We start from the raw sequence: 25,435 nt of genomic DNA, 5'->3' as shown, positions 1-25,435 counted from the left end.
CCACACCACCAGGGTGCACTGTTCTGGCCCCCGCTCCCAGAAAGACACAAAACAACCTGGGCCTTACACACCACCATCTCTGTCCTCTCCCTCTTTGCCTGTTGGGTGACTCTGCTTTGGGCAACCTTCGTCCCCCTCTCCCACTCTCTCACACAGTCACCTCCGTCTTACTGTTGGTCACAAAGTAAGGCTGAGTGGGCAGGAAGTGCTGACTGTGGCTCTGGGAGCGGGACTGACTGTGCAGCTTGTTGATCTGCTCCACCGTACACTGGGGCCTCTTGGAGCCGTAACCCTTCCTCCTGCCTACCGTCTCAGTCCCCCCCCAGCCCTTCAGACCCATCCCCCCCCCCATCCCCCTGGGGGCAGCGATGGTGTTGGAGCTGTAGGCCAGTGGGTGGTGTTGTTGCTCTTGATGTTGGTGGTGGTGTTGTTGTTGGCGGTGAGGCCCGGGAACCGTCCCGGTGTGGCGGTGAGGCCCTGGGAAAGTCCCTGTTCTAGTCATGCTGGACATGGTCATGGCTCCTGAACCTTTATTACTGACTCTGTCGCCGCCACTGCTGCTGAGTCTTTGGGGCTTCAGTGCGTTCTGCTTGGGCGCGGCTGGCATGGTGGAGCCCTGGTGGGAGCTGGATAGAATGGGCAAGCTGCTGGGCATCTCTGTGATGTAGGTGGCCACGGGCTCTGGGCCCAGGGAGCCCAGGGGGCTGATGGGATTCATGGGATTGTGGGCCATGGGGTTGTTGTGGGCCATGGGGTTGTTGTGGGCCATGGGATTGTTGTGGACCATGGGGATGTTGTGGGCCATGGGGTTGTTGTGGGCCATGGGGTTGGTGTGGGCCATGGGGTTGTTGTGGGCCATGGGATTGTTGTGGGCCATGGGGTTGTTGTGGGCCATGGGGTTGTTGTGGGCCATGGGGTTGTTGTGGGCCATGGGGTTGTTGTGGGCCATGGGGTTGTTGTGAGACATGGGGGTTTTGTGGGACATGGGGTTGTTGTGAGACATGGGGTTGTTGTGGGACATGGGGTTGTTGTGGGCAGTGGGGTTGATGTGGGGCATGGGGTTGTTGTGAGACATGGGGTTGATGTGGGACATGGGGTTGTTGTGAGACATGGGGTTGATGTGGGGCATGGGGTTGTTGTGGGCAGTGGGGTTGATGTGGGCCGTGGGGTTGATGTGGGCCGTGGGGTTGATGTGGGCCATGGGGTTGTTCATTGGATTGTGGGTCATGGTGGGGTTATTAATTGGGTTGTGGGAAATAGGGTTGTTGGTCATAGGGTTCATAGGTCGCATGGCGTTCATGTGTTGGAGGGGGAGGCCGCCTTCGGATGGCAGTTCCACCATCAGACGCCGCTTGTTGTAGAAGTCGCCGTTGGCCTTGGCCGCTGCATGGAGATAGAGGCAGATGCATATGTTTAAGATGTTTTGTAGTTTATAACACTACAGTAATACTGCCCTATAGCACCTTTAGTGGCCTATGCTCCCAAAAGTTGTCTCTGGTTGTGCACTTACCATTACCTTTAACTCAAGTTCTTTCCCCTACTGTAATACCATACCAAAACAAACATGGCGCATTGTTCAGATCATAAGGAATCCACATACGTGCCGTTCAGTGTACATTCATCACATTCCAAACTTTATTACAAATGTTAGTTCCCTTATCGAGCACTGAGTCTGAAATAAAACATGTTTTCTACTTCACCCTGTTGGAGGAGAAACTTGCTCAGAAGGAATTATATTTCGCTCAAACTTTCCAATGGCCCTGGAATCACCCAGACAGCCTCCAACCATCAAATTAACACAGACTGCTTTGGTTGAAACCCTATGATATAATACAGACACTGCAGGCTACTACTTCTACACATGTACTGTAAATACCGTAAATGAGGAGAATTTAAATTGGACTCTGCTGATCAATTGATATGAGGACACTTCTAGGCAGGGGAATGTTGTCTAGGCTATAGCATTCTCTGCCTCGTATGCTTCCTGTCTCCCAAGACCTGTGCCCTCCAGCTAGCCTACATCAATCAGTTTATTCACGTTAAATTGACCTCATTAATTTCTCTGTCGTTCATGTCGGCAATCTGTAATCGCTCTTAACACTGAGAAATGTGTCCTTTTTACTGGGTGATTCACATTCCCCGGTTCACTCATTAATCTTTAACCTTAGCTGTTGAGCAATAAGCATCCTAGTGTAACTCTTAAGTTAAGGTGGATGGCCCTTCGCTTTTCACATCCTTGAAGATAAAGTTAACATACTAGGGGAGTTTGACTTGCCGCTGCAACTATGCATCTAGTTTATCGCTCTGCTCTCCTTTTAGTGCAGGAAAACGAGCCAGGAGGGCATGGCGAGGCACTGTGAACGGTGAGCTCGCCTCACGTCTGCCTGTCTGCCTGTCTGCCTGTTACCTGTCTGCCTGTCTGCCTGTCTGCCTGTCTGCGTGTCTGCCTGGCTGCCTGTCTGCCTGTCTGCCTGCCTGCCTGCCTGTCTGCCTGCCTACCTGTCTGCCTGTCTGCCTGGCTGCCTGTCTGCCTGTCTGCCTGTCTGTCTGCCTGCCTACCTGTCTGCCTGTCTGCCTGGCTGCCTGGCTGCCTGTCTGCCTGTCTGCCTGTCTACCTGTCTGCCTGTCTGCCTGGCTGCCTGGCTGCAAGAAAACCGCCTCTGGGATCAAACTCAGTCAGGCGACACATAAATCAATCTAGCAACAGTCAGCTCAACGGCACACACACATTCCCAGGGAAACGTGATGAGAAACAGAATAACTACAGATAGACAGAGTAAGTTCCTCCGTCACAAAAGGCCACAGACATAAAAAACAATTCAAATGCGGATGCTTGGCGTCGGGACTGTAGGGACTAAATGATGTGTCAACTCCAATTAGGCTACAATAGTATCTGGGAAATGCCAGAGATAGCCTAACTGTTGGTCTCTATGGTATTGGGGTGGTGGAGTAGTGAGACACAAATGCATTTGCAATGCCATACATAGTAATTGGCCATTTGCTCCAGTGAAAGATAGAGATATCCAAACCGTCTTCAGGGTTACGTTTTGGGTACTGGGTCCCTTTTATTAGTCCGTCTCTCCATGTCTGGTTTTAAAATCCAATAGTGTGACCTTATAGATTCGCTTGGGGACAGTACAGATAGATATTGATTTGCAGAATTGTGGCTTATCAGCTCTCAGCTCTCAGCCTGAGGATTCTGTAGCTACCGTTGGGAATGTGACAGAAAGGCAATTAAAGAAAAAAGGGGAAAACAACACTGTAGTTTCAAACTAGAGTGTTTCTTTCCTTTAGGCCACTTGTGATGAGTGGAATAAGGGCAGAGCAATATGGAGGAGAGAAGAAAAAGGGCTCAGCTAAAGTTTCGCAATAACACAGCTCAAATGAAGGCACCATTTATCGTCTGTCTCTGTGCCTCTCTCTTTCTCTGTCTCCGTCTCTCTCCCTCTCTCTCTATTTCTGTCCCTCTAGGCTGCCCTCGTTATTGTGCATCTCCACGTGCATATCATCGGTTCATGACTCCAGGAGATGGAGATGGTCTCTTGGGACTATGCGTCCATTCCTTTCTAAAGCAGATTAAAATAACTCCCGTGCCATCTCATTGGAGAGCGGCTCTAGAATGAGAAGCTATCAGTTAGGCCGTAGTCAAGGCTCTGAATACTGGGGGTGGGAGACCCTCTATTACAGACATTACATCAGATAGAGTCCTGGGGAGCGGAAAGGTGAAGATGAGAAAAGGAGAATCACATTGAGATTAGGTTTGGAGGTAGACGGAGAGGAGCACGGGAAAGAGGGGAGGAAAAGGATGATGAGGGGGAGAAGGAAGAGGAGGGGTAGGAGGAGGGGGAGTAGGAGGAATAAGGGGAGGAAGAGGGGGAGGAAGAGGAGGAGGAGAAATAAGCAAATATAGGTGTCTCTAAAAAAGTTGCTGGTATTGTGGACCTACTCCAGTATGCAGATAGCCTCATGAATACCAAGCTACCAAGCTCACTTTATTAGTCAAACATAGGAGATATGGGCCATATCAGTCAACATTTCCCATTCTTAATTGTCTCAGATTGAATAGCTAATGGTTATATAAACTGTGTGGCATAAACAGAAAACAGAAAAACACTTCATCTTCTCTACTCCCTCTGAATGCCCCAGCATAATGGAGTGCCTTTGTGTAAACAATCACAACAATCTGTTCAAAATGAGTCAGGGACTGAATGGTAAAGTGATGGATTGGGAATTGCATTTAAAATTAAGAGCTTTACTCCTACATTTAACATCTCAATGAGATGTGGGTATTTTGCATTCCCGTGATGTTGTGTTTTCCAGAGGTAGTGACTATGATTTTACAGTACTCAGAGCCAGATGGATCCTATCATTTTGTTTCTGGTGGAGCTGCCTTTAGCATACTAAAGAAGAAGACTCAGCACGACTTCTACTCAAATAAATTGTTATTTGCTTTGCTCGTATATATTATGGTATTGAAATTGAAAAGTGGTTTAGGCTCTATTCAAATCAAATATGCCGTCAGTGAATGGAATGTACAGAATGTCTATCACCAAACAAGTTGATTCTGTTTTTGACTGTGAGACTTTTACATTAGACACCCACCGGTCTTTAGCTCCAGCGAAAGTGGGCAATATACAGAAACCCTTTATGAAATGTAGTGTACAGTCGTGGCCAAAAGTTTTGAGAATGACACGAATATTAATTTTCACAAAGTCTGCTGCCTCAGTGTCTTTAGATATTTTTGTCAGATGTTACGATGGAATACTTAAGTATAATTACAAGCATTTCATAAGTGTCAAAGGCTTTTATTGACAATTACATGAAGTTGATGCAAAGAGTCAACATTTGCAGTGTTGACCCTTCTTTTTCAAGACCTCTGCAATCCGCACTGGCATGCTGTCAATTAACTTCTGGGCCACATCCTGACTGATGGCAGCCCATTCTTGCATAATCAATGCTTGGAGTTTGTCAGAATTTGTGGGGTTTTGTTTGTCCACCCGCCTCTTGAGGATTGACCACAAGTTCTCAATGGGATTAAGGTCTGGGGAGTTTCCTGCCCATGGACCCAAAATATCGATGTTTTGTTCCCCGAGCCACTTAATTATCACTTTTGCCTTATGGCAAGGTGCTCCATCATGCTGGAAAAGGCATTGCTCGTCACCAAACTGTTCCTGGATGGTTGGGAGAAGTTGCTCTCGGAGGATGTGTTGGTACCATTCTTTAGTCATGGCTGTGTTCTTAGGCAAAATTGTGAGTGAGCAACCCCACACATGAATGGTCTCAGGATGCTTTACTGTTGGCATGACACAGGACTGATGGTAGCGCTCACCTTGTCTTCTCCAGACAAGCTTTTTCCGGATGCCCCAAACAATCGGAAAGGGGATTCATCAGAGAAAATGACTTTACCCCAGTCCTCAACAGTCCAATCCCTGTACCTTTTGCAGAATATCAGTCTGTCCCTGATGTTTTTCCTGGAGAGAAGTGGCTTCTTTGCTGCCCTTCTCGACACCAGGCCATCCTCCAAAAGTCTTTGCCTCACTGTGCGTGTAGATGCACTCACACCTGCCTGCTGCCATTCCTGAGCAAGCTATGTACTGGTGGTGCCCCGATCCCACAGCTGAATCAACTTAAGGAGACAGTCCTGCCGCTTGCTGGACTTTCTTGGGCGCCCTGAAGCCTTCTTCACAACAATTGAACTGCTCTCCTTGAAGTTCTTGATGATCCGATAAATGGTTGATTTAGGTGCAATCTTACTGGCAGCAATATCCTTGCCTGTGAAGCCCTTTTTGTGCAAAGCAATGATGACGGCACGTGTTTTCTTGCAGGTAAGCATGGTTGACAGAGGAAGAACAATGATTCCAAGCACCACCCTCCTTTTGAAGCTTCCAGTCTGTAATTCAAACTCAATCAGCATGACAGAGTGATCTCCAGCCTTGTCCTCGTCAACACTCACACCTGTGTTAACGAGAGAATCACTGACATGATGTCAGCTGGTCCTTTTGTGGCAGGGCTGAAATGCAGTGGAAATTTTGGGGGATTCAGTTCATTTACATGGCAAAGAGGGACTTTGCAATTAATTGCAATTCATCTGATCACTCTCCATAACATTCTGGAGTATATGCAAATTGTCATCATACAAACTGAGGCAGCAGACTTTGTGAAAATGATTCTAAAAACTTTTGGCCACGACTGTATACATAATGGTATACACTACTTAGTCGTTGGGCCGTTCTGGCTCGAACAAGGCTTACTCGTCCTAGGCTTACTTACTTAGTCGAACCCAGGCCTCTACAGACACAGGCAGCGTCAACAAAGCAGGACAAAGCAGATAGAGCAGACACTCACCGACGAGCTTGAGCGAGGCATACTTGTTGAGTTCCTTCCCAGGTTGTTGCTGTTCATAGACGTGAGCCAGCTGGCTCAAAGCAGGGTAGGGGTGTGGCTGGCCCACGGTGTTGTTAATCTGACCTCCCTCTGAAGAGACAATACACAAAATGGAGTAATGTTAGAGGGCTTTGGTACCAACATGGTCTCATTACAATAAGTCAAGGTAGTGACATTTAACCATTGTAGTCAATAACACACAAATATTAGGTATGTCACTAGTGGGGACATATAACACATCAATGAACAGCTGTTCTCACTTTACAATACACATGCCTTGTCCCAGTATCGGCCCACCATGGGCCGAAATAATGAACCATTGGTAATTTTGATGTTTTTGTTGGGTAAGTACATGACAGGTCTGGTAGTGTCTTTTTTCTCGTGATAATGACAGTAAGAAAAAGAGCAAGCTCTCATTTAGAACCATCCTCCTACTGTAATGGAGATGAACATTAATTGCCATCTTACTCAAGGTAAAGTGATACTTTATAAGAGACTATAAGAGCCCTTGAAAGCCGGATTAAGAAAGGGAGAAGGAGTGGAGAGCGAGCGAGAGAGAGAGAGAGAGAGAACGAGAGCGTGAGAGAGAGAGAGTGTGAGAGAGAGTGTGAGAGAGAGAGAGTGTGAGAGAGAGAGAGAGAGAGAGAGAGAGAGAGAGAGAGAGAGAGAGAGAGAGAGAGGGAGAGAGAGAGAGAGAGAGAGAGAGAGCGTGAGAGGGAGAGAGAGAGAGAGAGAGCGTGAGAGAGCGTGAGAGGGAGAGAGAGAGAGAGAGAGAGCGTGAGAGGGAGAGAGAGAGAGCGTGAGAGGGAGAGAGAGCGAGAGAGAGAGAGAGAGAGAGAGAGAGAGAGAGAGAGAGAGAGCGTGAGAGGGAGAGAGAGAGAGAGCGCAGGAGAAGGAGTTGAAGAGAGAGAGAGAGAGTACATAGAGAGAGCAGTACAAGAGGGAAAAAATAAAAGAAGGGGAGAGGGCCGATAGAGAGCAAATAGAGACGGAAAGAGTGAATGAGACAGACAGCAGAAAAGAAAGAGTGAATGAGACAGACAGCAGAAAAGAAAGAGTGAATGAGACAGACAGCAGAAAAGAAAGAGTGAATGAGACAGACAGCAGAAAAGAAAGAGCTTTGTATGTCTGATCAGAGGATTTACCCAGTCCTCATATTAATATTCCCAACCGACTCCGAGTAGCTTCGTCTAGCTTAAGTCTCAGAATCAAACAGAGAGCCCTACAGAGAGCTAAATGCTGCGCCGCCCAAGAGAGAGGAGAGAGCGGCAGCGGTCTCATTTACTTATGGCAGCGGCGACATCACCCTTTTGTCTTCCTCCCGTGACAGAGAGACAGACAGAGGAAGGGGAGCCATGTCAGCAACAAGCGCCTATTGATTCAGACAGTTGTTTCCCTCTGTTTCATCTCTTTGGGCTGTCAGAGTGGCGGAACAATCAAAGCACCTGTAACCTCCACGTCACACCTGTCAGACAGGCAGCTAAAGCTGTGACTAATTAATCATCTACCCTTGATGCAGGGTCTGTGACAGAGAGGGAAAGAGTGAGAGAGAGAGAGAGAGAAAGAGAGAGAGGGAGAGGGAGAATGACTGATTGCAGTCGCACCATAACTTCAAGCCCACTCACACACACTTCAGCAGAACCCCTCATAGTCAGAGGTTAAATCAGGATGAATGCTGTGAGAGGAGTAAACGCTTTTCATACCTCACTGTAAACAGCAATGTTTTCAATTTCCACAGTGTACCACCATATAGAATGGCTCAATGGTTGCTTCTGATCTGGCTCTAATCTACACACAACAGAGGACAGAGGAGACTAACATTTACATTTTAGTCACATGAACGTACACACACACACACACATACCGTCCCACCTCGACACACATGTAGTCAGTAAGCATCTCAATCTCATCCACTGTGTATCCAAACCCCCATCTGAGTGACAGATGTCAGCCTGTCCATCAGCATGACGAGTCGGCCCAGTTAGAAGGCTGAGTTCAAGGGGAGTAGAGTAACAGCACTACACATTCACATGGTCTATAGGTAGTAACAGCACGGCACATGATGCACTCTGCAGTATGAGAGCATTACGTTTTTGTATCTGTACTCCTCTACTTGTGCCTCTGAGGTCTGTATGGAGTATCGAATGACTCACCTTCACACTGTTTCTGAATTGCATGAATCGCGGCACGAATACAACAGTTCTCTATCTGGACTTTTGCTCCATCTCTGCTGAAACAGTAGCAGTGCAGTAAGAACATGTACATGCTGAAGAAACTGACAGTTTAACAGCAGCACAGTACATGTGACCCATGTACATGGGAGTTATTTACATGCTTAGTGCTTGGCATGGCTTCATGTCGAGCTGCATGTGGAATTCAGTGTTTGTTTGGTTTGGTGTTTAAGAGCTGTGTCATAATAAACCTCCTCTCCTGGATTCAGCTACTGATTGCTTTTATGTTCTCCTGTTCTCACGCTTTCACTTTGTCATGGCAACATGAAGTGTGTATGTGTGTGTGTGTGAGAGCTCTTTTCTGTCTTGTGCGCATCGCCCACACATACCAACAGGCTACTGTGTAGGCATACAGTAAATTGAGAAATCACGTAACTAAACTAAACAAGGAGAAGGAACTAAACTATGGAACAAAGATAAATGACATAAAGAATGCTAGAAAAAAGCTCTGGACTACTTTAAATGAAAAATAAACTTGGCTCCATTCTTCATTGAGGCAGATGGCTTGTTCATAACAAAACCCTTTGATATTGCCAACCACTTTAATAACTTTTTTGTTGAAAAGATCAGCAAACTTAGGCATGACATGCAAACAACAAACGATGAGCCTTCATATTCATGCATAAAGACCAAATAATGAAAGACAAGCACTGTAGTTGTGAGTTCTACAAAGTGGGTGTGGAAGAGGTGAGAAAATTGCTGCTATACATAAAAAAAAAATATATATCTTTTTTTATTTAACCTTTATTTAACCATGTAGGCCAGTTAAGAACAAGTTCTCATTTACAACTGCGACCTGGCCAAGATAAAGCAAAGCAGTGCCACACAAACAACAACACAGAGTTACATACGGAATAAACAAACATACAGTCAATAACACAATAGAAAATTCTGTATACAGTGTGTGCTAATGAGGTAAGATAAGGGAGGTAAGGCAATAAATAGGCCATAGTGGCGAAATAATTACACTTTAGCAATTAATGTGCAGATAGATAGATGTGCAGAAGATGAATGTGCAAGTAGAGATACTGGGGTGCAAAGGAGCAAAACAAATCAATAACTGTATGGGGAGGCACGACTCCAACACCCTCATTAAGTTTGCAGACGACACAACATGTCACCCCTGACCTTAGAGAGCTTTTTATGTCTCTATTTTGGGTTTGGTCAGGGTGTGATTTGGGTCTGCATTCTATGTTCTATTTTCTATGTTTTTGTATTTCTTTGTTTTGGCCGGGTATGGTTCTCAATCAGGGACAGCTGTCTATCGTTGTCTCTGATTGGGAACCATACTTAGGTAGCCCTTTTCCCTCCTTTCTGTGTGGGAAGTTGTCTTTGTTTGTGGCACTATAGCCCTTAAGCTTCACGGTCGTTTTTGTATTGTTTATTGTTTTGTCGGCGTCATTCTAATAAAAAGGAATATGTACGCTCACCACGCTGCGCTTTGGTCAAGTTCTTTCGACGGCCGTGACACAACAGTGGTAGGCCTGATCACCGACAACGACGAGACAGCCTATAGGGAGGAGTTCAGAGACCTGGCCGGGTGGTGCCAGAATAACAACCTTTCCCTCAACGTAACCAAGACTAAGGAGATGATTGTGGACTACAGGAAAAGGAGGACCGAACATTCTCATCAACAGGGCTGTAGTGGAGCAGGTTGAGAGCTTCAAGTTCCTTGGTGTCCACGTCAACAACAAACTAGAATGGTCCAAACACACCAAGACAGTCGTGAAGAGGGCACGACAAAGCCTATTCCCCTTCAGGAAAAAGATTTGGCATGGGTCCTGAGATCCTCAAAAGGTTCCAGTGAGCTGAGATAAGCTGCAACATCGAGAGCATCCTGACTGGTTGCATCACTGTCTGGTACGGCAATTGCTTGGCCTCCGACCGCAAGGCACAACAGAGGGTAGTGCGTACGGCCCAGTACATCACTGGGGCTAAGCTGCCTGCCATCCAGGACCTCTACACCAGGTGGTGTCAGAGGAAGGCCCCAGTCATAGACTGTTCTCTCTACTACTGCATGGCAAGCGGTACCGGAGTGCCAAGTCTAGGACAAAAAGGCTTCTCAACAGTTTTTACCCCCAAGTCATAAGACTCCTGAACAGGTAATCAAATGGCTACCCGGACTATTTGCATTGTGTCCCCACCCAAACACCTCTTTTACGCTGCTGCTGCTCTCTGTTTATCATATATGCATAGTCACTTTATCTATACATTCATGTACATACTACCTCAATTGGCCCAACCAACCAGTGCTCCGGCACATCTATCTGCATTGTGTCCCGCCACCCACCACCCGCCAACCCCTCTTTTACGCTACTGCTACTCTCTGTTCATCATATATGCATAGTCACTTTAACCATATCTACATGTACATACTACCTCAATCAGCCTGACTAACCGGTGTCTGTATGTAGCCTTGCTACTTTTATATCCTCGCTACTGTATATAGCCTCGCTACTGTTATTATTTACTGTCTTTTTACTGTTGTTTTTATTTCTTTACTTACCTATTGTTCACCTAATACCTTCTTTGCACTATTGGTTAGAGCCTGTAAGTAAGCATTTCACTGTAAGGTTGTATTCGGTTGTATCCTGTTGTATTCGGCGCACGTGATAAAAATACACTTTGATTTGATTTGATTTGGGAGGAGGTAGTTGGATGGGCTGTTTACAGATGGGCTATGTACAGGTGCAGTGATCTGTGAGCTGCTCTGACAGCTGGTGCTTAAAGTTAGAGAAGGAGATATGAGTCTCCAGCTTCAGTGATTTTTGCAATTCGTTCCAGTCATTGGCAGCAGAGAACTGGAAGGAAAGGCGGCCAAAGGAGGAATTGGCTTTGGGGGTGACCAGTGAAATATACCTGCTGGAGCGCATGCTACGGGTGGGTGCTGCTATGGTGACCAGTGAGCTGAGATAAGGCAGGGCTTTACCAAGCAAAGACTTATATATGATCTGGAGCGATTGGGTTTGGCGATGAATATGAAGCGAGGGCCAGCCAATGAGAGGATACAGGTCGCAGTGGTGTGTAGTGTATGGGGCTTTGGTGACGAAACGGATGGCACTGTGATAGACAGCATCCAATTTACTGAGTAGAGTGTTGGAGGCTATTTTGTAAATGATATCGCCGAAGTCAAGGATCGGTAGGATAGTCAGTTTTACGAGGGTATGTTTGGCAGCATGAGTGAAGGATTTTTTGTTGCGAAATAGGAAGCCGATTCTAGATTTAATTTTGGATTGGAGATGTTTGATGTGAGTCTGGAAGGAGAGTTTACAGTCGAACCAGACCCCTAGGTATTTGTAGTTCTCCACATATTCTAAGACAGAACCGTCCAGAGTAGTGATGCTGGACGGGCGGGCAGGTGCGGGCAGCGATCGGTTGAAGAGCATGCATTTAGTTTTACTTGCATTTAAGAGCAGTTGGAGGCCACGGAAGGAGAGTTGTATTGCATTGAAGCTCGTATGTAGGTTAGTTAACACAGTGTCCAAAGAAGGGCCAGAATTATACAGAATGGTGTCATCTGCGTAGAGGTGGATCAGAGAATCACCAGCAGCAAGAGCGACATCATTGATGTATACAGAGAAAAGAGTCGGCCCGAGAATTGAACCCTGTGGCACCCCCATAGAGGCTGCCAGAGGTCCGGACAACAGGCCCTCCGATTTGACACACTGAACTCTGTCTGAGGAGTAGTTGGTGAACCAGGCGAGGCAGTCATTTGAGAAACCAAGGCTGTTGAGTCTGCCGATAAGAATGTGGTGATTGACAGAGTGGAAAGCCTTGGCCAGGTTGATGAATACAGCTGCACAGTATTGTCTCTTATTGATGGCGGTTATGATATCGTTTAGGACCTTGAGCGTGGCTGAGGTGCACCCATGACCAGCTCTGAAACCAGACTGCATAGCGGAGAAGGTACGGTGGGGTTCGAAATGGTCGGTGATCTGTTTGTTAACTTGGCTATCGAAGACCTTAGAAAGGCAGGAGATGATAGATATAGGTCTGTAACAGTTTGGGTCTAGAGTGTCTCCCCCTTTGAAGAGAGGTTGAACAGGCTAGTAATAGGGGTTGCAACAATTTCGGCGGATAATTTTAGAAAGAGAGGGTCCAGATTGTCTAGCCAGGCTGATTTGTAGGGGTCCAGATTTTGCAGCTCTTTCAGAACATCAGCTATTTGGATTTGGGTGAAGGAGAAATGGGGGAGGCTTGGGAGAGTTGCTGTGGGGGGTGCAGGGCTGTTGACCGAGGTAGGGGTAACCAGGTGGAAAGCATGGCCAGCCGTAGAAAAATGCGTATTGAAATTCTCAATTATCGTGGATTTATCGGTGGTGAAAGTGTTTCCTAGCCTCAGTGCAGTGGGCAGCTGGGAGGAGGTACTCTTATTCTCCATGGACTTTACAGTGTCCCAGAACTTTTTTGAGTTTGTGCTACAGGATGCAAATTTCTGCTTGAAAAAGCTAGCCTTAGCTTTCCTAACTGCCTGTGTATATTGGTTCCTAACTTCCCTGAAAAGTTGCATATCACGGGGGCTATTCGATGCTAATGCAGTATGCCACAGGATGTTTTTGTGCTGGTCAAGGGCAGTCAGATCTGGAGTGAACCAAGGGCTATATCTGTTCCTGGTTCTACATGTTTTGAATGGGTTGTGCTTATTTAAGATGGTGAGGAAAGCACTTTTAAAGAATAACCAGGCATCCTCTACTGAGGGAATGAGGTCAATATCCTTCCAGGATACCCGAGCCAGGTCAATTAGAAAGGCCTGCTCGCTGAAGTGTTTTAGGGAGCGTTTGACAGTGATGAGGGGTGGTCGTTTGACCGCAGACCCATTACGGATGCAGGCAATGAGGCAATGATCGCTGAGATCCTGGTTGAAGACAGCAGAGGTGTATTTGGAGGGCAGGTTGGTTAGGATGATATCTATGAGGGTGCCCATGTTTACGGATTTGTGGTTGTACCTGGTAGATTGTAGGACGGCTGGGGTGTTAAGCATGTACCAGTTTAGGTCACCTAACATTATGAGCTCTGAAGATAGATGGGGGCAATCAATTCACATATGGTGTCCAGGGCACAGCTGGGGGCAGAAGGTGGTCTATAGCAAGCGGCAATGGTGAGAGACTTGTTTCTGGAAAGGTGGATTTTTAAAAGTAGAAGCTCAAATTGTTTGGCCACAGATCTGGATAGTAAGACAAAACTCTGCAGGCTATCTCTGCAGTAGATTGCAACTCCGCCCCCTTTGGCAGCTCTATCTTGTCGGGAAATGTTATAGTTAGGGATGAAAATTTCAGTGTTTTTGGTGGCCTTCTTAAGCCAGGATTCAGACACGGCTAGGACATCCGGGTTGGCAGAGTGTGCTAAAGCAGTGAATAAAACAAACTTAGGGAGGAGGCTTCTAATGGTAGCATGCATGAAACCAAGGCTTTTACGGTTACAGAAGTCAACAAATGAGAGTGCCTGGGGAATGGGAGTGGAGCTAGGCATAGCAGGGCCTGGATTAGCCTCCACATCACCAGAGGAACAGAGGGGGAGTAGGATAAGGGTATGGCTAAAGGCTATAAGAACTGGTCGCCTAGTACGTTCAGAACAGAGAGTAAAAGGAGCAGGTTTCTGGGCACGGTAGAATAGATTCAAGGCATAATGTACAGGCAAGGGTATGGTAGGATGTGAATACAGTGGAGGTAAACCTAGGCATTGAGTGATGATGAGAGAAGTATTGTCTCTAGAGACACCATTTAAACCAGGTGAGGTCACCGCATGTGTGGGAGGTGGAACAAAATGATTAGCTAAGGCATATTGAGCAGGGCTGGAGGCTCTACAGTGAAATAAGACAATAATCACTAACCAGAACAGCAATGGACAAGGCATATTGACATTAGGGAGAGGCATGCGTAGCCAAGTGATCATGGGGTCTAGTGAGTAGCTAGGCGAGCTGGAGACACGGCGATTCAGACAGCTAGCGGGCCGGGGCTAGCAGGCTAGCAGAAGGGCCTTAGGGGGACGTCGCGACGGAAGAGTCTGTTGTAGCCCCCTCCTGCGGTTACATCGGCAGACCAGTTGTGATGGATTGGCAGGGCTCCGTGTAGTAAAAGGGTCCAGTCCAATTGGCAAAATAGGTATTGTAGCCAAAGAAATTGGCTGATGGACCTCTTCAACTAACAGTCCGATATGCTCTAGACAGCTAGCGGGCCGCGGCTAGCATGCTAGCAATGGACATTCAGGGGACGTCACGACGGAGGAGCCTGTTGAAAACCCCCTCGGGCGGATTACGTCAGTAGTCCAGTCGTGATGGATCGGCAGGGCTCCGTATCGGCAGTAAAAGGGGTCCAGGCCAATTGGCAAAATAGGTATTGTAGCCCAAGGAGTGGCTGATGGACCTCTTCAGCTAGCCGGGAGATGGGCCTAGCATAGGCTAGCTCCAGGTTAATTGGTGCTTGCTTCGGGACAGAGATGAAGGTTCAGAGCTCGCGGTAGGAATCCGGAGATTTGGAGAAAAATAAGTAATGTATGCTCTGGATTGAATCGCGCTGTGCAGACTGGCAGGAGTTGTCCGGGCTAAAGGTTAGCTGATGACTGCTAGCAGTGGCTAGCTGACTACTAGCTAGTAGCTAGTTAACTGGCTAGCTTCTGTTGGGGGTTCCGGTTCTAAAGTACAGAAAATAGCAGATCCATACCACATTGGGTGAGGCGGGTTGCAGGAGAGTATGTTGAAGTTGAGGTTAAAAAATATTTAAAAAATATATACGAAATATATGCGAAGAAAAAGATATAACACGGGAGACGACAAGATGAAGACAAAGACGCCTGACTGCTACGCCATCTTGGATTCAGATAAATAAGGACAAGCCACCTGCTACCAACAACCTGGATGGTAAATTGCTGAGGTAGGTAGCGGAATACATTACGACTCCTGTTTGCCACATCTTCAATTTAAGTCTAGAAGATGGTGTGTTATCTCGGGCCAGGAGGGAGGCAAAGGACATTCCACTGCCCACTAATAGCAGAGGACCCTTTAACGGTTCAAATAGCCAACGAATCAGCCTGTTACCAGTGCTTTGCAAATTTGTGATTTTTTTTTGCACAAAGTAAATTTACAGAAAACAAGTTAGCAACAGACTTTCAGCATGCTTATAGGGAAGTGCACACAATCCGCTCGGCACTGACACAAATGACTGATGATTGGCTGAAAGAAATTGATAGTAAGAAGATTGTGGGAGCTGTTTTGTTAGGCTTCAGTGCAGCTTTTGATATAATTGATTTGCATCCTCTGCCTTATCATGGATTGAGAGTTACCTATTTAATAGAACACAGAGGGTTTTCTTTAATCCAAGTTGCTAAATATTTTTTTTTTCAAATTTTTACCCCTTTTTCTCCCCAATTTCATAATATCCAATTGGTAGTTACAGTCTTGTCCCATTGCTGCAACTTCCATACGGACTCGTGAGAGGCAAAGGTCGAGAGCCATGCGTCCTCTGAAACATGACCCTGCCAAGCCGCACTGCTTCTTGACTCACTGCTCGCTTAACCCAGCCGCACCAATATGTCGGAGGAAACACTGTACAACTGCCAACCGAAGTCAGTGTGCATGCGCCCAGCGCGCAACAAGGAGTCACTAGAGTGCAATGGGACAAGGACAGCCCAGCCAGCCAAACCCTCCCCTAACCCGTACAACGCTGGGCCAATTGTGTGCCGCCTCATGGGCCTCCCGGTTGCGGCTGGCTGCGACACAGCCTGGGATCAAACCTGGGTCTGTAGTGATGCCTCAACCACTGCGATGCAGTGCCTTAGACTGCTGCGCCACTCGAGAGGCCCAATGAAAGCCCCTCTAATGCAAATTTAGTTGAGTGTGGTGTACCGCAGGGAAGCCGGCTTGAGCCATTATTGTTTTCTATTTTTACTGACCTTGAATAAAGCATGTGTCTCTATGTAGGTTGACGACTCAACAGTATACATGTCGGCTACGACAGTAAAATAAATAACTGACACCCTTAATATAGAGCTCCAGTCAGTTTTTTAACTAGCAATATGCTGGTGCTAAATATCTCCAAAACTAAAAGCATCGTTTTTGGCACAAATCACTCACTCAACACTAAACCTCATGCTGTGGGGATGTTTTTCAGCAGCAGGGACTGGGAGACTAGTCAGGATCGAGGGAAAGATGAACTGAGCAAAGTACAGAGAGATCCTTGATGAAAACCTGCTCCAGAGTGCTCAGGACCTCAGACGAAAGTTCACCATCCAATAGGACAACGACCCTAAGCACACCGTCAAGACAACGCAGGAGTGGCTTTGGGACAAGTCTCTGAATGTCCTTAAGTGCCCCAGCCAGAGCCCGGACTTGTACCCGATCTAACATCTCTGGAGAGACCTGAAAATAGCTGTGCAGCGATGCTCCCCATCCAACCTGACAGAGCTTGAGAGGATCTGCAGAGAAGAATGGGAAAAACTCCCCAAATACAGGTGTGCAAAGCTTGTAGCGTTATACCCAAGAAGACTCGACGCTGTAATCGCTGCCAAAGGTGCTTCAACAAAGTGCTGAGTAAAGGGTCTCAATACTTTTGTAAATGTGATATTTATTTTTCTTTTTTTCCTTTTTTTTCTGCAAAGAAAATTTCAAATCCTGTTTTTGCTTTGTCATTATGGGGTATTGTGTGTAGATTGATGAGGGGGGAATGCAAGTTAATCCAATCCAACAAAATGTGGAAAACGTCAAGGGGTCTGAATACTTTACAAATGCACTGTATATGTATACTAGAACTTGCCCTCTAAGCCGGTTTATCTGCTCTGAGAAGTGTGAGGTCAGTGTGAGCGTGTGTGTGTGTGTTTGTATGTGGATTTATGTGTGTTTTCTCTATCTGTAAGAGTGTGAGTGTATACTGTATGTGTGTGTTTGTGTGTGTGTGTGTTCGGCATTTCAGATGCCATATCTTAATTTGAGCCAGTTTGATACAGCAGGTAAATAACCCTACAGCATCAGGAAATGTGAATTATAATGTGGATTATAAATAATTTACATATTTTGTAGGGGTTGATACACTTTTGGTTTTAGGAAAATCAAGTCGGACATTTTTAAGTGGAAATTACAAATTTTAGAAGCATTTTTAAACCTTGAATACACTACAAGTTTGGATTTTCTTCTGTGCAGGAAAATTCTCAGCAATAAAAGAGTGATCAAATTAAGATCCTACATCTGTATCCGTAAATGTGTGATTATACAGATTGTGGTATTACTGTGTGTTCTATTTCTCACATAAAGGTGGCCATACATTGTTTTTGCGCATTTGACGCTGAATCTGTAATTTACAGTAGCATCCTCCTGATGTTCTGTATGCAATCATTTGGAGTGTTGTTCAAGAGTGCACTTAACCGGACTATGCAGATACCTGTCTCTGCACTTATTCCAAGTGTACACTTATCCAGTAAGTGCCAACTGATCAGGAGTCTGTATTGCTGCTGTATAGCTTAAATTCATAGGTTCTGCAGTAGTCATACTGTACGTTGGCGAAGACAATGTGTGAGATCCACAGTACGGTGCTGTACAATACATGGCTTGTTTTCTAAACATTGTGGTGCTCATTATCGTCACCATATGTCCATCTCTTCATCATCTGTCATTAGCAGGACAGGATGTATTCATTGATGAGAATACAGTTAAAGGAGACTCAGAGGGGAACAAGATACAGAACCTGACTGTGTTTTAAATGGCACCCCATTCACTATATAGTGCCCATAGGGTCCTGTTTTCTTTCAATTGATTTTCATCTCTCAGATCGCCACTAAAATACATGTTCAGTTTTAGCTAATAATAAAAATAATCCATCTTTTGTGGAGTGGTAGGTAATGATGCTTCGAGGTTGACTTGTCGATGTGTTCAGAGGGCCCCTGCTTCGAGCTCAGGTTGGGGCAAGGAGAGGGACGGAAGCAATACTGTTACAGGAGCATGCAAAATGTGCAGGGTTTCATATATTTTCTTAGAGTGAGATGATCATAGATAAAGCACTGGCTTCTGTTGCTTTCATTGTCCTGCCCGTACCTTTCATGCTATGATTAGTTGTCTGTGTCTTTTATGCTATGATACGACGTGCTGGATCGCGCTATGAATTCCACTTGGCTCCTGTTATAATATTCCACCCCTATTCTGTAGACCACATATTTATCTCCATTGTTCTACTCACTCACAACTGAATATAGTCTTCCCAGACGGATTCACAAACAAGCAGCCTTCTCCACCATTGTCTTGTCTGGTGAATAAGGAATTGGATAATGAGGGACCTAACCTAAATATGAGGGAAACAGAAATATTATCTCTCAAAAAGGATAGTTTATAAATTCCAACAGACATTTTGTTATGAAATATACACATCCAGTTTCTGTCATGCTAGGTGGTTACAAGTTTGCTTTCTGTCTCAGGTCATGCTCTGGTTTCCGGGCAGGTAGGACACTGAACAGGAACCTCCCTCTTGTTTCCCCTATGACTAGCCTTTGTGTCTCCTCCTTGACAGCCTCATCAGTCAGACAGATAGATAAACAATGGTCCACTAAACAATAGGATTGACAAAGAGCAGCTCGTTCATCATAGTGATGGACCACCACAGCACCACAGAGACCGGAAAGCAAACAACTGTCCAGTTCGTATTGTTCAAGGTGTTCTCTCCAAGCCCTACATGCGTAGAAAAGGTCCATGGTTGTTTCTGTGAGTTTAAAGGGAGCCAGCCTGGCTGACAGTCACCCCTGTTTAGTTTTTAATCTTTGGTTTTCCCTGAGTGGTCTGCTGAGAGCATTTTGTTTTGGCCTTCTGAGTAGCTCTTTGCCACCGTCAGGGTGAGTTATATTCCCTGCCTGCTCACAGTTCCTGGACAGCTGTATGAGTCAGCAGCCAGCAACCCTTCGTAATAACAGCTGATAAAAACATCCTACAGGTCTCGGAGAGAGACAGACAGGCAGGGATGAGATGTGATGAAAACATCCTCTCCGTCAGAGAGACAGACAGGGATGTGATGTGATGAAAACATCCTCAGAGAGACAGACAGGGATGTGATGAAAACATCCTCAGAGAGACAGACAGGGATGTGATGAAAACATCCTAAGAGAGACAGACAGGGATGTGATGTGATGAAAACATCCTCAGAGAGACAGACGGGGATGTGATGAAAACATCCTCAGAGAGACAGACAGGGATGTGATGAAAACATCCTCAGAGAGACAGACAGGGATGTGATGAAAACATCCTCAGAGAGACAGACAGGGATGTGATGTGATGAAAACATCCTCAGAGAGAGAGACAGGCATGGATGTGATGAAAACATCCTCAGAGAGACAGACGGGGATGTGATGAAAACATCCTAAGAGAGACAGACAGGCATGGATGTGATGAAAACATCCTCAGAGAGACAGACAGGGATGTGATGAAAACATCCTCAGAGAGACAGACAGGGATGTGATGAAAACATCCTAAGAGAGACAGACAGGCATGGATGTGATGAAAACATCCTCAGAGAGACAGACAGGGATGTGATGAAAACATCCTCAGAGAGACAGACAGGGATGTGATGAAAACATCTTCAGAGAGACAGACATGCATGGATGTGATGAAAACATCCTAAGAGAGACAGACAGGGATGTGATGAAAACATCCTAAGAGAGACAGACAGGGATGTGATGAAAACATCCTCAGAGAGACAGACAGGGATGTGATGAGAACATCCTAAGAGAGACAGACATGGATGTGATGAGAACATCCTCAGAGAGACAGACAGGGATGTGATGTGATGAAAACATCCTCAGAGAGACAGACAGGGATGTGATGAAAACATCCTAAGAGAGACAGACAGGGATGTGATGAAAACATCCTCAGAGAGACAGACAGGCATGGATGTGATGAAAACATCCTCAGAGAGACAGACAGGCATGGATGTGATGAAAACATTCTCAGAGAGACAGACAGGGATGTGATGAAAACATCCTAAGAGAGACAGACATGGATGTGATGAAAACATCCTCAGAGAGACAGACAGGCATGGATGTGATGAAAACATCCTCAGAGAGGCAGACAGGGATGTGATGAAAACATCCTAAGAGAGACAGACATGGATGTGATGAAAACATCCTCAGAGAGACAGACAGGGAAGTGATGAAAACATCCTCAGAGAGACAGACAGGGATGTGATGAACACATCCTCAGAGAGACAGACATGGATGTGATGAAAACATCCTCAGAGAGACAGACATGGATGTGATGAAACATCCTAAGAGAGACAGACATGGATGTGATGAAAACATCCTAAGAGAGACAGACATGGATGTGATGAAACATCCTCAGAGAGACAGACATGGATGTGATGAAAACATCCTAAGAGAGACAGACATGGATGTGATGAAAACATCCTAAGAGAGACAGACAGGCATGGATGTGATGAAAACATCCTGAGAGACAGACATGGATGTGATGAAAACATCCTAAGAGAGACAGACATGGATGTGATGAAAACATCCTAAGAGAGACAGACATGGATGTGATGAAAACATCCTCAGAGAGACAGACATGGATGTGATGAAAACATCCTCAGAGAGACAGACAGGGATGTGATGAAAACATCCTCAGAGAGACAGACAGGGATGTGATGAAAACATCCTCAGAGAGACAGACATGGATGTGATGAAAACATCCTAAGAGAGACAGACATGGATGTGATGAAAACATCCTCAGAGAGACAGACATGGATGTGATGAAAACATCCTCAGAGAGACAGACAGGGATGTGATGAAAACATCCTCAGAGAGACAGGCAGGGATGTGATGAAAACATCCTCAGAGAGACAGGCAGGGATGTGATGAAAACATCCTCAGAGAGACAGGCAGGGATGTGATGAAAACATCCTCAGAGAGACAGACAGGGATGTGATGAAAACATCCTCAGAGAGACAGGCAGGGATGTGATGAAAACATCCTCAGAGAGACAGGCAGGGATGTGATGAAAACATCCTCAGAGAGACAGGCAGGGATGTGATGAAAACATCCTCAGAGAGACAGGCAGGGATGTGATGAAAACATCCTCAGAGAGACAGGCAGGGATGTGATGAAAACATCCTCAGAGAGACAGGCAGGGATGTGATGAAAACATCCTCAGAGAGACAGGCAGGGATGTGATGAAAACATCCTCAGAGAGACAGACAGGGATGTGATGAAAACATCCTCAGAGAGACAGGCAGGGATGTGATGAAAACATCCTCAGAGAGACAGACATGGATGTGATGAAAACATCCTCAGAGAGACAGACGGGGATGTGATGAAAACATCCTCAGAGAGACAGACAGGGATGTGATGAAAACATCCTCAGAGAGACAGGCAGGGATGTGATGAAAACATCCTCAGAGAGACAGACAGGGACGTGATGAAAACATCCTCAGAGAGACAGACATGGATGTGATGAAAACATCCTCAGAGAGACAGACAGGGATGTGATGAAAACATCCTCAGAGAGACAGACATGGATGTGATGAAAACATCCTCAGAGAGACAGGCATGGATGTGATGAAAACATCCTCAGAGAGACAGACATGGATGTGATGTAAATATCCTCAGAGAGACAGACAGGGATGTGATGTAAATATCCTCAGAGAGACATGAGCTCTGATTTTCTTTGAACCCCATCCCTATCAAAGTTGCCCATCCCTGGCCTAGTATAACAGTCTGGCTCCTGTGAAACGACTGTGCGTTAAATAACTAATACCGCTAGCCTCAGCCTGCATGGCCTTGTGTTGTAGTCCTTGGCAGGTGTGAGAGAGTGCCAGGCAAAGCCCGTTCTCTGAGGGAGTTTCTTGGCCCTGAGAAGAGAAGACAGAACAGAGTGGTTCGATTGCCAGCAGTTCTGCAGTTCATCCCAAGCTGGGCTCCCGAGTAGCGCAGCGGTCTAAGGCACTGCATCTCCGTGCTAGAGGCATCACTACAGACCCTGGTTCGATTCCAGGCTGTATCACAACCGGCTGTGATTAGGAGTCCCATAGGGCGGCGCACAATTGACCCAGAGTCGTCTGGATTAGAGTTTGGCTGGGGTAGGCCGTCATTGATTATTATTTGACCCTGCTGGTCATCTATGAACGTTTGAAAATCTTGGCCATGTACTGTTATAATCTCAACCCGGCACAGCCAGAAGCGGACCACCCCTCATAGCCTGGTTCCTCTCTAGGTTTCTTCCTATGTTCCTGCCTTTCTATGGAGTTTTTCCTAGCCACTGTGCTTCTACATCTGCATTGCTTGTTGTTTGGGGTTTTAGGCTGGGTTTCTGTATAGCACTTTGTGACATCAGCTGATATAAAAAGGGCTTTATAAATAAATTTGATTGATTGATTGTAAATAAGAATGTGTTCTTAACTGACGTGCCTAGTTAAATAAAATTAAAATATTTTTTTAAATCCCTCAGCAACAGAAGCTGGATGAGAGAGGCAAGTGATTATATGTGGGTTTACGGGACAAACAGGAATAAACAATAAACGGGCCCACTATTTACACGGCAACGCTGCAAACTAATCTTTCACCAGGTCCAAAAAACTCTGTAGTGTTTTACAAAAAACTATTGATTCTACAAAATGTCTTCTTATTGCACAGTTTGAGGTGATAGGCTGGAGATAGCCTACAGTCCGTTAAAGTATCATAATCTACTCATCAATAAATGCACCAGGGAATCTACATAGGTATCATAAAGGGGGATGTTTAGAAATGTGTGGTGGTAGCATCAAAACCCTAGCACTCAAACTCAACATCAAATCATCTCTGGTAATCACTGCCTTTTAAAGTGTCCATGACCTTGAATAGACCTGACCCTCTGACCCATCTAAATGTACAGTATGTAACTGGAAGAAGTAATCTGTAATTGTAAATCATGAAATGTGTAATAACTTGAAATATGAAATATGAAAACGGGGAAAAACCTGAATAAATACATATATTTATCTCTGGTTAAAAAAAACTGAGCGAAATCCCAAACAAGTGAGTCAAAAGCATCCGCTTGCCTTTCCGTACCAGGCAGATCGCTCAAGATTGACTTTAAAATTGGACACCTGTCCATGTCCTGAGGAAGTCAGGAAATGTCTTCAAAACCGACCACTATGGGCAATGGTGAGTGCTATTACATCATGTAGGATTGGATTTTGCTAGGGTGGATGGGGGTGGTGGTTAGGCGTAATCCCATGACTCCAGATCCGAAAGGCTGCGTGTTTGATCCCAGTGATACACACAAAAAAAATTGTTTTGTTTTAACCCTATCCCAAACCTTGACCCCAAACTTAACCATTCGGAATGAATGCCTAAATGTACTGTTTTAACCCTATAAAAAACATCAACCCTTAACTTTGAAATTTGACTCTTGGATTAACGTGGATAAACATCACAATCAAATTGGTAAGACTTAGATAATACTGTACTGTACGTCTGTCCCCCTGTTCTTTAAACGGCACTGTCATCCTCTTCCTGTTCGGGCCCTCAGGCTACTTCATGCTTTTAATCTGTGTACTGATGTTTTTCTAAATCAGCCCAGACAGGGTAGCTGGGTAGGATTCTTCTGGAGAGGTTTTACCCAGCATGGGGATTAGCGTTTGTGAAAGGCAGCAGTGAAACTATAATTAGCTGAAATTGAACATGATTAAGCTGCTCTTTTTACAGGTTCACTTTCCATTACTGTGAGAAAATGCTATTATTAAAAAACATCATAATAAGAGACACTAAACCTCAGGACTGTGTTTTTAGGGCATGGGGAGCTTGATGTGTGTGTGTGTGTGTGTTCATGTATGTGACTACGTATATGTCTGTCAGTCTGTCCATGTGTGTCTACTTGTCCGTCTGTTCGCTTTGCTCTCATTTCTCTCTGTGTTTGGAAAGCAGTGACGGGCCACTGTGTGTTGAAGGTTGCTGCAAAGTCTGTTGACACAGAGAGACTAGGTCAACACTCCAGCAGCAGATACCTTTCCTCTCCTACAGCTCATAAAAGATGCAGAGGCATATCTTTCAGGAGGAGCAGAAGCATCCCATAGGAATGCAGCAATGAGAAGGGCATATTAGCTCACCAGTGATGTCCACCCTGCATTGGTCAAGCCTATCCATTTACATTCTAGGATGCACATTATTTTTATTATTAGCTAAAACTGAACATGTATCTTAGTGGCGATCTGAGAGATGAAAATCAATTCAAAGAAGACAACTATACTCCATTGGAGAAAAATACAAGCTAGCACATTTAGCAGGGAGAAAACTAGGTTACTGAACACAGCGTGTGGCTCTGTTGGTGAGGGCACAAGCAGAATGAGCAGTAGTTTTGGGTGTGCTTTGCCATTGCGGCGTCTTGGAAATGGTGAGAAAAATATATTGGTCCAAGACAAAGGATCTCCTTCTTCCTAATATGAAGCAGCGCCAGGGAGGGACTACTTTTTTTATGGAGGAAGAAGTGGGTCGCTAGGAAACCCCATATGGAACCCCGGGCCATTCGGCTCAGCCCCATTGCCTTCAGGGCTGCAGAACTAACTCAGCGCCTTCAGCAAGGAACTGTGTATGTACGGTATGCATGCTTTCATGCACACAAACATGAGTGTACGCACGCACAAGTGCACACATGCACGCACACACACAAAGATACACACTCCGAGTGAACTAAAATTCTAAAATAGTTAATTATGAGATTCATCCCAGTTAACACCTGTTAGGTAATTAATGCCAATCACTGCCTCAGGAGAAAATGACACGCTGCCACAACGGTAGACCTTCAGACTCTCTACTCATTACCATTCACAACCTGTGGCCTTCTCCTGCTGCTAGCAAATCATTTTAGATAATAAACTAACAAATAA

General features: G+C 45.6%; 1 protein-coding gene across 1 annotated transcript in view; it reads right to left on the bottom strand.

Annotated features, from left to right (window-relative positions):
* Positions 1 to 148: 148 nt before the first annotated feature.
* shisa9a (shisa family member 9a) overlaps positions 149 to 25,435 on the bottom strand; it is a 49,210-nt gene continuing 23,923 nt past the window's right edge. Inside the window, exons 3-5 of the mRNA XM_038974647.1 lie at positions 6,346 to 6,474; positions 1,305 to 1,383; positions 149 to 704 (exon numbers count right to left, since the gene is read on the bottom strand). Of these exons, the coding sequence (XP_038830575.1) occupies positions 149 to 704; positions 1,305 to 1,383; positions 6,346 to 6,474 (764 nt within the window). The remainder of the gene's footprint in view (positions 705 to 1,304; positions 1,384 to 6,345; positions 6,475 to 25,435) is intronic.

This window comes from Salvelinus namaycush, chromosome 35 (genome assembly GCF_016432855.1).
Source record: "Salvelinus namaycush isolate Seneca chromosome 35, SaNama_1.0, whole genome shotgun sequence".
NCBI lineage: Eukaryota > Metazoa > Chordata > Actinopteri > Salmoniformes > Salmonidae > Salvelinus > Salvelinus namaycush.
Note: the sequence above shows the minus strand (reverse complement) of the source record. Positions and strands in the feature narration are given on the sequence as shown.